General features: G+C 42.9%; 1 protein-coding gene across 1 annotated transcript in view; it reads right to left on the bottom strand.

The window, feature by feature from the left end:
• The window catches only part of CLSTN2 (calsyntenin 2), a 704,981-nt gene that overhangs the window by 188,106 nt on the left and 501,702 nt on the right, over positions 1-15,173 (bottom strand). Inside the window, exons 4-5 of the mRNA XM_025215679.1 lie at positions 11,727-11,922; positions 8,927-9,135 (exon numbers count right to left, since the gene is read on the bottom strand). Coding sequence (XP_025071464.1) covers positions 8,927-9,135; positions 11,727-11,922 — 405 coding nt within the window. The remainder of the gene's footprint in view (positions 1-8,926; positions 9,136-11,726; positions 11,923-15,173) is intronic.

Raw genomic sequence — 15,173 nt, 5'->3', positions numbered from 1 at the left:
GGCTCCAAACCTTCCCTTTACCATACCCTATGCCCTGCAGGTGTTGCAACTGTTGTCACTTCTACTGGGGCCTCAGCCTATTTGGCCATTTCCCCTTTAATCTGGCTAGGCCTTTTAGCCTAGGCCCACTGGGTTGGATCTGGCTTTGAGGCACTAGCTCCACTCACTCTCTTCCAGTCCTTGGGCTCCTGGCCCCATGTGAGGGCACCCCTCTGGTACCAGGCTCCCGACCCTGTCTGCTATGCCCCTCTGGCACTGGGATTACTGGTTCCTGTGTAGCTATGCCCCTTGGGTGCTGGGCCCATGGCCCCTGTCTGACTGCTCCCTTCTGGCACCAGGCCCGCTGGCCCTGTGTGCCCTGTGCCTTGCACCCTCTGCCTGCTTGAGCCCTGCACCCACTTCTGGCAGGGCTCAAAATGATTCCATGCTGCACTCTGGGCACTAATGAAACCACCATACCTCCTCTTACAGCTTCATCCCAAACCTCCAGTGCAAAGAATAACACAAAAATAAGCCCCAGGCCTATAACATAACACTAACAATGAAGGAAGTTCTCTGCCTCCTTAAGAGGGTAAACTTCTACCCCTGAGATAGCATGCCCCCTGGCCCTGGGTACCTTGTGAGCTCTTGGAGGTTTACTGCACTCAGAGGTAGCAAAATGTTACAGGGTAGCTCTTGTGCAAGAGCTCCTTCCCCTGGTACTTGCCAGAGAAAGTGAACTCTGCCAGTCCCAGCCCTGACCTTATATGCTCCCACGGCCCTGCCTCCTTCCAGTCACCTGACAGCCTGCAGGTGCCAGTTAATTACCTCATTAGCCTGTTACTCAGGTAACCTACAGCTGTAGAGCTCTGCCTAACCTGCAAGGCTCCTTTGCTAGGCTGCTTCTGGAGGAGGCACACCTTAGTGCCTTGCAACAGAGGGTCTGCTATGAAGGTGCAAGTAAAATGATTTTCTTAAGTCATATAGCAAGGCAGATCCATGAACAGAATATATGACTTGAAATAGATGTCACAAAACAAGATGGATCAGCATGCTGTGATGTGTCCAAGAACAGCAGATCTGCTAGACTGGGTGAAATGCATGTCACCTTTTATCTCACTGCTTCCTTGGACTTAATACATGCAAAAATGGTAGGAAAAGTAGTAAAGATAACCTTGTATTAAAAAAACTTGTAATTACAACAGATCTATGAGATGCACTTTAATTTTCAGTTTCATATTGATTTGGTTCTCTTTAAGAGAAAGAACTATCAAATTGGTCATCACATTTTTCTGCTAAACGGAAACCATACAAGACTGCCAGCCATAGCTTGTTAAAAATGTCATATCTTGCAACTTCAGCCTCAGTTCTTTGTGCAGCAATGCATGAATTTGGTCCTTACTATAAAATTATTTTATTTTATAGCCAATAGTTCATTACCTACAAAATTAAGTTCAACATACAAAAAGTATCTCCCTTTTATTGGTAAATAAAAAAGTCCCTTTTATTCATATTGTGGTCTCATCACATGGATGGAATTTTGTTCAGTGGGAAATTACAGACCCACAATCAAAGGCATTTTATGTAAATGAGCTATAGGGACATATTCTTAGTTGGTATAAATTTATATAACTTCACTGACTTCTAATGAAGCTACAGAACTGATTTTTACCAATCTGGCTTATATTGTTCTGCCATTTTCATAACTTGAATTTCACATGGCAAATAGCATGTAGTTCTCTCCCAAATTTCATTGCACTGCTCATTTCACAGATGGTTAAAAAAAGAATCTAATGATTAGTAACATCACTCCTAAAAAAAAGTCAATTGCGTTCTGAGTAAACATGGATATGAAGCAGCATCTCAAACACAGAATACATCCCACAATCCTGAGATATAATATAATACAGTTTAGAGATGTGATGCATGTCTCTAAGGTAGATCTACAAGTTCCAAATCAAAGTTCAAAGGAAATCCTGATTATCAGACATTTTCCCAATCTGCCTTTCAGACTGAATGCATGTGGCATTATTTCATATCTACTTAGGACAAAAGATTCACTTTTCAAATACAAGATGGCATGCAGGATTTCTTTAATGTGAAATTCACCCCACATCCTGTTACAGAAATCTAAATACAAAGACAGATTGTATCCACTGGATACCTTTGCACCTGTCCTGTGTCAGACATTCTAACCCAAGTAGGACAGCTATTCTAAACATTGCAATGACTTGTGGCTCATATAAACCCTCCCTCTTTCATTGTTCTACCAGTAGAGTAGAACTATCAGCTCTTTCATTTCAATCAAGACTCTTACCCTATAACTCTTAAATAATGAACAGAATGTTGCCTATTTTTAATTAAAGTACATTTCTAGCCCTATTGATTGTACAGAAAGACTTGAAAACATGAGCCCTAAGCGTTTGTAAGCCAGAGGAGAAATAAAATATGTATTATTTTTGTAAAACTACATGATTTCTTTTTTCAACCTGACTCATGCTTGAATGCTTGTGGTTGACAACAGCTAGTAAAAGTATGTGAGATGTGCACGCCCAAAGATAACCCATACTGGGTTACTAAATAAAACGAAAGGTGGAATGAATGGAAGTAAAAAGATCATAGGAAAGTAGAACTGGAGGTCATCTGGTCCAACTTACTGCTCAAAGCAGGTTCATCCCTGACTAAACCAACCCAGTCAAGTCTGTCTAACCTACTATTGAAAGTTTCCAGGGATGTGCATGACTGGCTCACCGTTCTGTGTTGGTGTTTGTTTTGCAACATTTTTTCAGAGTCTTACTTCACTGTTATCTTTGTGACTGGGTTTCATCTCACTGCCTTAGCCTATCAGGCCCCCAGGCCTTTGCATGGCCTCCCAGACATCCTCTGTAGTCTCCAACTACCCCTACTGCCACACCCAAACCTCCAGTCCTACAAAGCTCACTCTCTCCTGAGCATCCAGTCTTGTTCTAGCCCAAGCAGGGCCCAGCCTCAGTATACAGAACCTCTTCTCTGCTCAGAATTCAGAGCCAGGCTGGCTCCCTGGCTTGAGAACCAAGGTTTACACCTCCTGAGCTCCACCCCTTCCAGTCATGTGTTCTTCTGAAAAGTCACAGGTGTGTTCCCTTAGCTCAATGAACAGCCTGCTCCCATCTCCTGCAGTTTGCTCAGCTTAGCTGCAGTCATTGTCCTTATGCCTGCCCATAGCTCTGCAGGTGCCTTGTGATCCTTTCAATGGTGCTGCAGGTTGACAAACAATGTTAGCGCTGATCGGTGTGCAAGATTTCAAATAGGAATCCATCATGTTAAAATATTTTGACCTGCTATAGTGTGAGTTCTTGACAACAGAAGAATTTCTACTACTTTCCTGTATTCATAAATTGAGAAAAAATTAATAGTTGACATTTTCTGAGGGATGGTTTGAGTCTATTGAAGGGAGCCTGGAGCCTAAAAAGGTTGAGAACTACTGGCTTAACCATTGTTCAACACTAGCCAAAGTACCCGGCTTCGCACAGGTTGCAGTAATCAAATTTTAATATTTTATAAATAAAATATTTTCATTCTATCTTATTTCCCTCTAGTAATAAGCTGTGTGTGTGTGTTTAGTTTTATTCCCTATTTTACTTGTGTGATACAGCTTGACACTGTGAGCTTTTGGTCATACCAAAAACCTATAAAAGTTGAACATTTAAATATATTAAACAACTGAATTGTGAGGTAGAATTATTTATTTACTTTGTAAGACTTTTGCATAGCACTGAGGATTTCACATCACATTTTTCTATCCCAGTTTATGATGGTGTTTGACACTTTTTTATCTGTGTAGAGCTTCAGGATAGACAATGTTGCATGTTTTGCCACCTGATGCCAAGTTGAAAAGGTTTTTGCCATTGCCAACTCAGGAACAACCAGCATAGAGTTGGCCATGAGAAAAGCATGGGCTTTGCAGGTTGAGGCGAACAACTTCGAGTGATTGTCCCCGTGCCTTGTTGATGCTCATGGCAAAACTGAGGCAGATCTGGAACTGGAGCCATTTAAATGATTGGAATGCATGGAATGAAGACATCCTGTCCCACTGCATGGCCAGTTATGATGGTGGCTTCAATAACATGTGTGGCATGAGCTTCTTGACAGCCAATAGTGTTCCATTGCAGAGTGCTGGTGGGTCCAGATTCCTGAGAAGAATGATGGGTGCACCAATCTTGAGCTCCAGGTTGTGTGAAGGCACACCTGGCGGTTCGAGAGAGTTGAGAAATTCTGTTGGGTAGTTGACTGCCTCACTGGTGTCTGGGACAGTGTCCACGGACTTGTATTTTTGCACAGTGCCAGGCAACTGAAAAAGAAGGTCTTTGTTTACGGTACTGACCGCGTCATTTTTTGGTGCCAGGATGCCTCTTTGGCATAGCCACTTGTGGTCATGAAAGTGATGTGCAACATTTGGAAAAACTGCCTCTTTCAGTTCTTGTAGTGTTGCAATTGTTTTCCCAATGTTGTTCATTGAGATAGTTCCATCTTGATTCTCAGATACCATGGTCCCATTTCTCAGTTTGAGCAGGATTGCAGCAAACTCTACAGCAAATGCATCACCCGTTAGATGCACTCGCATGTTGGTCATGAGGCTGAGTCGCTGAATGGTTTTCCAAATGTATGAAGCGTTGAGGTAGGCCTGCAGTTCATCAGCTTTGGTTCCATGTGGAATGACTGGCAGTGTCTGTTGAAAATCCCCAGCCAACACCAGAGTCACTTCTCCCTGTCATTATGTCGAAGATCTTGGAGGGTGTGATCAAGAGCCTCTAAAGCAGTTTTGTGAGACATTGTGCACTCATCCCAGACAATGAGCTGGCACTCCTGCAGGACCTTTGCTTTGCCAGTACCTCTGGCAATGTTGCAGGTTGGTGCCTTTGCACTTGCCAGATTTAAGGGCAACTTGAAGGGTGAGCTGTTCTTCCTCCTGTAAACAGTGTGACAGCAATGCCTGATGATGTCACGGCAAGGGCAAACTTGTTTGTCTGCAGGATCAGGAGGATCATTCATTTGGAGCAGTTGAACCTTGCCACTATTGAGCATATCCCTGGAGCTTCTCCTTTACATCTCATTGCAAGGCAGTGACTGCAAGAAGTCGTCATTGAGCCAATTGCAACTAATGGATTAGAAGCATAATCCAAGGCTGGACTGTAGAAGAATGCAGAGTTTTCTTTTTCCCTCCAGGGCTGGTTCCTGACTGCAGCCATTGCTGCTTTGTTTGCAACTCTCTGTGCAGGAATCTCAGTTGCTCTGGATGCAGCCATTGCTGCTCTAATTGTTTCTCTTCTTGCCACCTGCTGTGCAGGAGTTTCAGTTGCTCTGGATGCAGCCATTGCTGCTCTGTTTGTTTGTCATCTTGTAACTTGCTGCTCTGGAGTTTCAGCTGCTCTGGCTGCAGCTTTTGCAAGATGATTTTTGGCAAGTTTGCTTTTTGTAGATTGCCTTTCAGGGAATGCCTCTCACAACCCCCTAATCAGTCCCTGAGAAGGCCCAGTACGGTTTTCTCCCTGGACCTTCCTTAAACCCTTACTCTGCCTGTGGGTGCTCCCAGGTCCTGTTAACCAGTCCCAACCACAGCCCATAGGTGGGGAATACTCCTAAATAGGGAGCCTCCTCCAGCTGTACCAGTTGACCTTGGCCAGGAGCTTTGAGATTTGCTAAAGAACGTTTTGCACTTGCAAATTTATTCTGCTTCCTGGGGCTGACCTGTCACAGGGGGTTATGCAGTATAGATCAAAAAAGGCAAAAATTTTTTTGAGCCAAATAAAAAAAATAGCACCCAGATGCATGCCTCCAGGGTCCCCTTAGTATGCATGCAAGCTTTCGTCTCTAGGGATCATGGTCTTGGAGCTATGTCGCTCACACACACACACACACACACACACACACGCATGCACGCGTGCGTGCCCTTTTATTAATATAGATGTGCCTAATCCTCCTGCTCGTAACATAAAAGGCAACTTTGTTACTAATTTTACTCAAAGAAGGCAAAGACTTTGCTCTAAGGCTGTAAAGACTTTGTTCACACAAGTACCAGGATAACTATGGTGGCCCAACAACATTGGCATTCCTCCTCTTTTGTACTATGTTCTTCAAGCAACCTACAGTTCCTTTCTTGCCAGTCAGTCTGTCTGATACGAGCTGCCAAGGTATGTATGACAACAGAAGTTCCTCTAGCGTATCTTGCTAATCCCTTTGTGTAGTTTGTATATAATAACTATTATATGTCCATTGTTAAACTGCCTATAAATCTGGACAGATAATGGATGCAAATGAAAGCACTGTACTTGCTCCTAGCATGAACTGGAGAAGTTCATATTAAAATAATGAAATAATCTGTTATAATGACTGAGTTAGAGAGAATTACAAGCAAATGCCTAGTTTACCATATAGCATTCCTCCCCTCCTCCCCAACTGAATACTCTTTCTTCTAAAATATTACTGTACCAATTGACTCCTATTACTGCTATTTTAATCATAATTATTAAACCTCTATATAATATCCAAAATGTCTGTCTTCCATTAATGGCATTATAATTAAGGAGGATTTTTTGACTTAGTGTCATCTACTTCTATTTGTTCTGGCTTAATATAATAATAATAATAAGTAGTTAGCAGCATAAATTAAAGACAAATCCTTCTCGAGCAGGATAAAGATTTTCTAAAAAGCATTACAGCTTAAAAATGGCTGTTGGGAGAAAACAGCAGCTCCATGTATGCTTTCAATTTGTAATTCTGACAAAAATGAGGTTCAACTTCAGAAAAGGTGCTCTTTTCCTAAATACAGTATGGATTAAATTATTCTGTTGGGAGACATAAGTCAGAGCCTTCTCAATCATACACAAAAAGCACTTGCTTGTAGAGTTTCGTATGTGCACAAAAATTAACATTTTGTGAAAGATCAATAAAGCGTATATAAAATATAAATAGATAGGCTTGGATTTTTCTTGTGTAATCTCAGAATGCAGTGTCTGATGAATTTACGGTAATGTAACTGCTCAAGTTCCCATCACAGGTCTTTTCCCTCACACAAGAAGTACACAAGAAGCAGTGCTCTCGATCTAAAAGGTGATACTACTATAAACAGAGCTGCAGTTTTGTATTATATACAGGAAATAAATAAAATCTTCCAAACCTTTTTAATGTGATCTTGCCACTGCCACCATTACTGAGAAGTCACTTGCTGCTTACTAATGTCAAAATGACTGGAAGCTGCGAGAAGCTGACAAGTAGGGCAGTAAAGGCCAGGAGCTACTACATATGGAAAATAAGGTTTTTCCAACACAAACTTTTCATAGATCAACAAATGTTTACCATGAAATGCACTTAACCCTAAGGCCAGAAAGCAAATTACTACATGAGCTGAGTATTTGCATTCTTTACTACTGTGGAAGGGAGTAGGCTCTCAGTAGGGACCACAACCAGATAACTGGATTGGCCGTTTCTCCTGCTGATCCATTTCATGAAAACTTCTGTGATGAAAATACAGCTAGGAGGTGCCACCATCATTTCATTCAGAAAGGTACAGAATCATGGGCTAATCTAAACTAATTAATATTTCCCTTGGCTTTTGTGCTTAGTTATATGTGCAGTCAAGTAACTTTCTGAACCAGGTGGTTAGAGGAGGCCACAGGTAGACAATATTTTGAAAGGCACAGTAGTCACTTATGAACCATGATTCTCAGGAGGACTTAGACATATTTGAAAACTGAATTTAGGAGACTAAATTGATAGCCAATTTTTTTTAAGTTACCCTCAGCAAACACCATGTATTAGAAACTAAATTTGGGGGAGATTGAGAAAGATAGGCTTTTTTAACAAAGAAATAAATTGCTTCTCTAAAACAGGAACTTTCAGATCCCAGGGTAAACAATTCTTGCACTTACAACCCAAATGCAGCAGAACCACTCAGGTGTCTACTATATCTGATGCTTAAGATACAGAGATATGGACAGAATTTATTCACTGGCATGTATGTTTCAGATAATTTTATAATCCACATATAGGGCACAGAATAATAATATTTGTTTGAACAGGCTCTAAGTAGTCCCTTTTTCATTTTCAAAGGGCCTTTTACAGCCCTAGCTAATGAATTTCCACCATGCTTGAGAGATAAGCAAGCACTAATATCCAGCTTGGGAAAGCAAAACAAAGAGGTCAAATATGGCTTTCTTTTTTTTAAAGAACATTTAGCTTGGTGTCAAAGAAGGTATACTGCAGTGCTATAAAATGAATTATAAACTGCAAGTCTACTGAATCCACAGACACTGGGCATACTTAATGCAGAGACAGGGATGACAAGATTAAATATAATTTAAGTTTGAAATGGAAAAAATCAGATCCTCCACTGGTGTAAATCAGTGTAGCTCCACTGTCTATAGCGGTACTTCTCAACAGAAGGTGCAAAGGGTGGACTGCAAGAGCAGACAGAGGCAGGGGAAGGTCGGCCTGAACATTCCTTTGGCACCAGGCAGCACTGTACTGTCCTCAATATGCTATTTACTGAACAGGAAGCAAGCAGGACTTCTTTAATACAACACTGGAGGCAGGCTAATTAGCTCTGCAGAGAAGGAGGGCTACATTGTCTGGGAACAACATCACACAAATGTGGCTACTCTGCTCCTATTCAAGGGCTGCTACACACAGTTGTAGGGCAAGTAGCCCTGCAGCATACCTGTTCATAGAATGAGCATGGTAGGCTGTGTATGCCAATGAGCAGATGGACTGGCTCTGGGATGGCTGTTGGGGTTGAGTAGGTAGCTTTTTGGGCCATAAGGTTGAGTATACTATGAACCACAATTAAAAACACCCTGAGAATCTCTGAGCTACAGGACCCACTACTACACAATAATTATTTGAACACCACTAATTTTCACCAGCTGAAGATCTGGCCTATAGGCTGTAATTGTATCCTTCTAATACTCACCGTTTCTGTCAATGGCAAAAGGAACTTCTGTAGTGACAATTTCATAATTGCATATCTGGCTGTATTGTGGTGAACAGTCTTCGTCTATGGCTTCCACTTGCAATATACTGTCATAGATCTTTCCTTCTGTTACTGTGGCCTTATATGAGCTCTCCTTGAAAGCTGGTGCAAACTCATTAACATCCTTTACCTGGATATGGACCACTGCCCTAAAAAAGATTCAAATGAAGAATGTGGAGACAGGAAGACTTTTATCTCTACTTCAAAGAAGATAGCGTCAATATCTAGTCATTTTCAAAACACATGAAAGATTGCTAGGAAAGATGGCTAGGAACATAAATATCTATCTACTGTAAATAAAGCATCTGAACAATTCAACTTTTTTTTTTCTGTATTTCATTTCTATTTTTAATATGCATACTTTTATATTTGAATATGGTATTTCATCTGCTAAGCAAAAAATTGTGCCCCCTCTCATGGCAGACCTTGACTGTTTAACCCAGAGTTGGGCACTTATTTGGACCCACAGGCCACATAGGGAGTTTGGATGAGGTGTCAGGGGCTGGGTCAGTACCTCCTACCCCCCACACTCCTGTGCGCAACAACCCATTCACTAAAACTCCCCATAGGGCTGTGGGCAGGTCAGGGGCAGTGTTCGGTAGTTGGGGATAGGTGAGGTTGGGATCATGGGGATGAGTTGCAGGGTGTTGACAGCTCAGGGCTGGGAACTGGGCTAATCTGTGATCTGCTCTCTGCATGCCCTGCCTGGTGGGGGGAGAGGCACAGGGGCAGTATGTGTGCATGTGTGGGGGGAGGCTGCCTGGGCAATAGGTCCTGGGAGCCAGCAAGGGGCAAGGGGAAGGAGGGGGAGGCAGAGTGTGTGTGCAGCAGAACTGGCCTAGGTGGTGTGGTCTGCAGCTGCTCCCATGGCACTCTTCACAGGGATGAGCCCCACCAGGGGCAGCCCACGCAGCACTCCAGCCCACACCACACTCCAGCACACACCCGCTGACCTAGCCCCAGCCCCGGCCCCAGCCAGCGTGGTGCAGCCGCACCCGGCTGGGTGCTGCTCTGCTCCCCTCACCTCCAGTGGGAGCAACCCTGTTGAAGCTTCCTCGCCCACCCGGAGTGGTGCGGCAGGGACACGAGAGGTCGCAGGAGCCACCACTGGAGGCATGGGGAACAGAAGAGCACCTAGCTCTCTGCAGCCACATCAAGAACAGCCCTGCCAGAATCTGAATGTGCTGGAGCCCAGGCTGGCAGAGCTGTTCTGCTCCTCTCGCCACCAGCACCCACTCCTCCTCCCTGCCCCTGCTGCGCCACTCCGAGTGGGAAGGAAAAAGCAGAGCCCCACATGGTGAGGCAGGAACCACCTGGCTGGGTTCCCCCACACTGGGAGCATAGCTTCTGGCAGGGCTGTTCCCAGTGCAACTGCAATCAGCCAGATGCTGCTCTGCTCCCCTCACCTCCAGTGGGAGCCACCCTGCTGAAGCTACCCCTCCCCGCCTGCCTAGAGTAATGCAGCAGGGGCAGGAATGGGAAGAAGAGCCACTGCTAGAGGCATGGGGATCAGAGCAGCACCTGGCTGGCTATAGCCACACCGGGAACAGCTCCGCCGGAAGCTGCATCTGCTGGCTGGGCCCAGGCTGGCAGGGCTGTTGTGCACCCCTTGCCTCCAATGGCAACTCCTCCTCCTGCCACTGATGCCCCACTTGGGAGGGTGGGCAGAGGGGAAACTTCAATTGGGTGGCTCCCGCTGGAGGTGAGGAGAGCAGAGCAGCACTGGGAACAGCCCCACCAGAAGCTACATGTGCGGGTCCAGGCCCAGGCTCACAGATGCAGGCAGGAGTATGGTGCGGGCTCCCCCAGCCATAGAAGGTAGGGCTGGGGCTCAGCCTCAGGCAGAGCACCACTGGGCAATCCATGGGCTGGATCCAGTCGGTTGACAGGCCAGATCTAGCCTGCAGGCCACATTTTGCCCACCCCATTCTAGATTTTCGCTTAAAATGTCCATTACTTTTTAAAATAGATAACAGTGCAGGCCAGAATATATTCTATAATATAAAAAATTACTGAGCAGCCTATATAAACAAAAGCTTGCAATAACTGGCTTAGTTAAATGGATCAGACAGCAGGTTGAACACTTGATATGACAGTTTTTCTCTCTCCTCTCAGGTATACTTCATCTTTAAGGACAAGTATCAGATGAAAAAAACAGCATTGTGTCCTTAACTGCATGCTGAGACACTGGCTCCATATTAATTCAGTCAAGAGAGCCGCTTGCTGACCCTCAACACCACCTCCAGCAGCATCTGAATTTGTGGAGATTTCCTATCCAAGTGCTGACCTAGTCAGGCTTGGATCTAACAAAATCCTAGTGCAAAGGAAGAGTTGCTGCAGCATACACAGGAAAAGAAGCAAAAAAACCCAACACTGATAGCTATTTTCCCCTCCTGAAAAAGATTTTTTTTCACCATTTGAAATGAGCAGAATCAAGAGACAACATATTTTGGTTTCATAATTAAAAAAATGAAATGCTATAGTCCATTTAATCACCAGTGCTATTGCAAATATTTAAATGCTCAGCTTAATACACATTCAAGTACGTCAAACTGATGCTGGAGAGAGTAACATATGTTCATAAAGAAAAGGCACTAAAAATAGGCATTCAATTCCGGTGATAGTATTTTGTTTTCATTTGCTTCTTACTGATAACATCAAAATAAGCTCTTCAACCTGAACTGCATCACACTGTAAATACATGCCACAGTCAATCTTTTCTTTTCTCATTGTCACTCACTTATGAGATTTCTTCCAGTTTGTTCCGCTAGGTCCTGCTCCACAGTCATAAGCCTGGATGATGAATGTGTACTCCTTCTGCAGTTCACAGTCAATTGGACGTTTTGCTCGAAGACGACCTTCTCCAGATGTCTTGTTTAGCACAACAGCTTCAAAGGGCATTTCCTGCCCATGAATTTTAAAAGCGCAGATTTCACCTGTAAAAAATAACATGAGAATATAGATAGGAAAAACTGATTCATGCACATTTAAGTGACAACACACATACTGGCCACTACTTGTTTTTCAAACATGAACTATTCTCTGAACATACTAACAACCCATATTTCCAGCTGAAATAAGAGGAACCTCATCTAAAGAAACCTGTATCATCATCCTGATTTAGCAGAACACAGTTCTTCAGAAAAAAAATCTATATATTCATCCTCTGTGGGTGCATCTATACAAGATGCTTACTGCATATTAGCCTAATAACACTGTGCAATAGCATGGCAGTTAAAAACCATGCTAACAGCCTACTGCGCAGTGTTATTAAGCTAATGTGCAGTAAGCGTCACAAAAAACTGCGCTGGTGCTACTGCAGAGTAAATCTAGTTACTGTGCATTTAGTCAGTACTTCATTAAACAAGTAATGAACTAAATGTGCAGTAATTAGGGTGCATTAATAAACATGTAGATTCACCCTGTCTTTACAAAATGCTACAGCTTCAGAGTACAAATCATCAGACTTCTCCATTATGTGCAGGAAAAAAGAGTGTGTGACAATTCTTGTGACAGAGCATATATATTTGATAAAGTTACAGTGGTAGGAGAGCAAATGGCCAGATATCAAAATCTGAAGGTATGGTGATATTTTAAAACTCCAGTCTTTCCTCACTCTTTCTGCAAAATGCCTGAATGCTAGAGCTTTATCCAGGTGGAGTGGATTTCACCTTCAGTCAGGTTCTGATAGGGCTAAGATCCTGTGATTTGGTTAGCTGTAATAGGAGGTCTGGGTATTCAGCATCCAGGATCAGGGTTGGATAGCTATTTATGAACTCTAAGGGTGTGTCCACACATACAAGCATGTGCGCTTGCAGCAGCTCAAATAGAAGCGGTGCAAATTTGAGCCGGGGCTTTTTGCTTCAGTGCACGGGCTCAAACATGCACTTTGGTGTGGAGCAAATTGTGCCACTTGGAGCAAAATAACTCTGCCTGGCTCCTCCCGGATCAGTGGGAGCTAGAGGCAGGGCCAACACCTGTGCTGTCCCCAGCAGTATAAAAAGCTGCCCTGTCCTGGCCCCATCCATACAAAAAGCTGCCCTGGTAGGCAGCTTGGGGCTACTCGCTTTCTGGAACTTCTGGAGCCCAGCCAATTGATACCTGGGGACACTACCCCTTGTGCCAGCCGGACTGTTGCAGCAGCATCCCAAATCCTTTTTTTAAAATACCCCAAAATCCATATTCTTCCACATTTAAAACAAAAAAACCACTCTATACATACACACACATATCTAGAGAGAGAGACAGTGATAAATTGGGTAACTCTTTATTAGTATATTTACAATGTTAAAGCAATTTGGAAGCCAACCAGTGTCTCTATTATCATGAAAAAATAAATTCTAAATACCTATATGTGTTGATGTGTGCTTTTGGTTTTCTTCATACATGATGGGTGTGTGATGGGGGAAGATGTGGTGTTTGCAAGAAGGGAATGATAAGGGGTATGGGGGAAGTCAGGTGGGTGGATGTGGCAGGATGTGGGCTGGTCTGTGGGTAGGAGTGGGGCAATTGCTGGGGGCACGGTGGGTGTGGAAGACCTTGTGCGGGGGCTGCTCAGGAGGGGTGGGTCCCCTGGCCCCCCACAGGGTGCAGGCCCCCCAGCACATGGAATGCCCTGCCCACACAGGGTCCCAGCTCCCCCCTGGAGAGCCACAGCCCCTATCCCCCACAGGGCCCCAGCCCCCCTGCCCAGGGTCCCAGGTACCCTGGAGGCAATAGCATCTCATGTGGTCACTGTTATGTAACTAGAAACTGAAACGAGAAATAGTATTCACTGCATCCTGTAACAATGGCCTTCTCATGTTTTGTAATAATGAAGTTTCTCCCCCAGTTATACAATGTCAGGATAAATTCCAACTTTAGGTTTTAGGTTTTTGCTTTTATTATTTTATTGATCCAATGTTTGATTATGAACAATACAATATTTTCAAAATCAAAATCTGGCATCATTTTTAGGATAAAAATAGCTTACACCAAGAAAAAAGAAAAGAAAGATAAAGCTGAACCTTAAAGGTCTCCTTCAAATTAAGCTCTTACATCAATTTCCCTTCTCTACACAACATAAAAATTGTACGTAGAGGCAACATAGGTTCAGATTACCTCTTGGCTAATATTTTACAAATCTACTAAACAACGCATGTCCCACTACTATGTTGGATACTCAAGACTTATGAAGTTTAATTACAACTTTTATATCCCCAAATGCTAAAGACAACGTTTTGCAGGCACAGTGGACACAGAGGGCATTTGTAAAAATAAAGCAAAGAAAACATGTACATTTCTGATTTGGCCAAAGCAACACAATTACACTAAAAGAAAATATTTGAATAATGGATAAAAATGTCCTTTAAAAGGAATATTTCACAATTATTTCCAAATAGAGTGCATGTTAATGAGAAAATTAAATTAAATGAATATCCTAAAAATTATTAAGATATAATGGCACCGTAAGTATTTTAAAAATAGAACCAATGACATAGCTTATATTAGCCTTAGTGGCTCAGAAGATGAAGTCAATTTTAATTGTGTTTACAATACTAGCGCAGTAGTCGGTATGTTTCTAGCACAATGTTTACAAATATATCAAATGAGTGTTGTTCCTGACTCATGCATTTGTAATGTTTCAGAAATATAATTATAACATGAAGCCCTTAATTGTTACTCCTTAAAAATAGGGGATCAAATTTAGGCATAACTGAAGTCAAGACAGGCTGGGACCAGTTGCATATAGGCTCTACATTACTCACTTGATACTTTCATTATTATTATGAAATATCCTATTCAGGAACAGGAACTAAGTTTTTGTATTTTTATAATCTAACATCAATTTAATTTGTCCTGAGAAGCCACTTTTGGCTGCAAAAGTACAACGCTATCTAATTGACTTTCAATTCCAAAAGCAAAATCAGTTAGGATATATTGCTAATTAATGAGGATTTCCAGGGAACTGCTCATTGTTACCCAACAGATAATACTAGTTTATTTGTGCTTAGCCTTTCCCCCCTTTCATTGGTTTTGAGCAGCTGATTCTCTATAATGCAGAAGTTTGCTTTGGTGCCAATGTTAGCCTTCCAGCGAGTTAAGGGAGGGTTGCAAGCATAACATCAGCTTATTGTACACAGATTCACTTAAGTTATCCACGTGGTAAATAAATACTACTATCACTCTCATCAGAGACCAGTGATGA

This window comes from Alligator sinensis, unplaced genomic scaffold (genome assembly GCF_000455745.1).
Source record: "Alligator sinensis unplaced genomic scaffold, ASM45574v1 scaffold187_1, whole genome shotgun sequence".
Taxonomy (NCBI): Eukaryota; Metazoa; Chordata; order Crocodylia; family Alligatoridae; genus Alligator; species Alligator sinensis.
The sequence above is the reverse complement of the archived record's forward strand: the minus strand, read 5'-3'. Positions and strand labels throughout refer to the sequence as shown.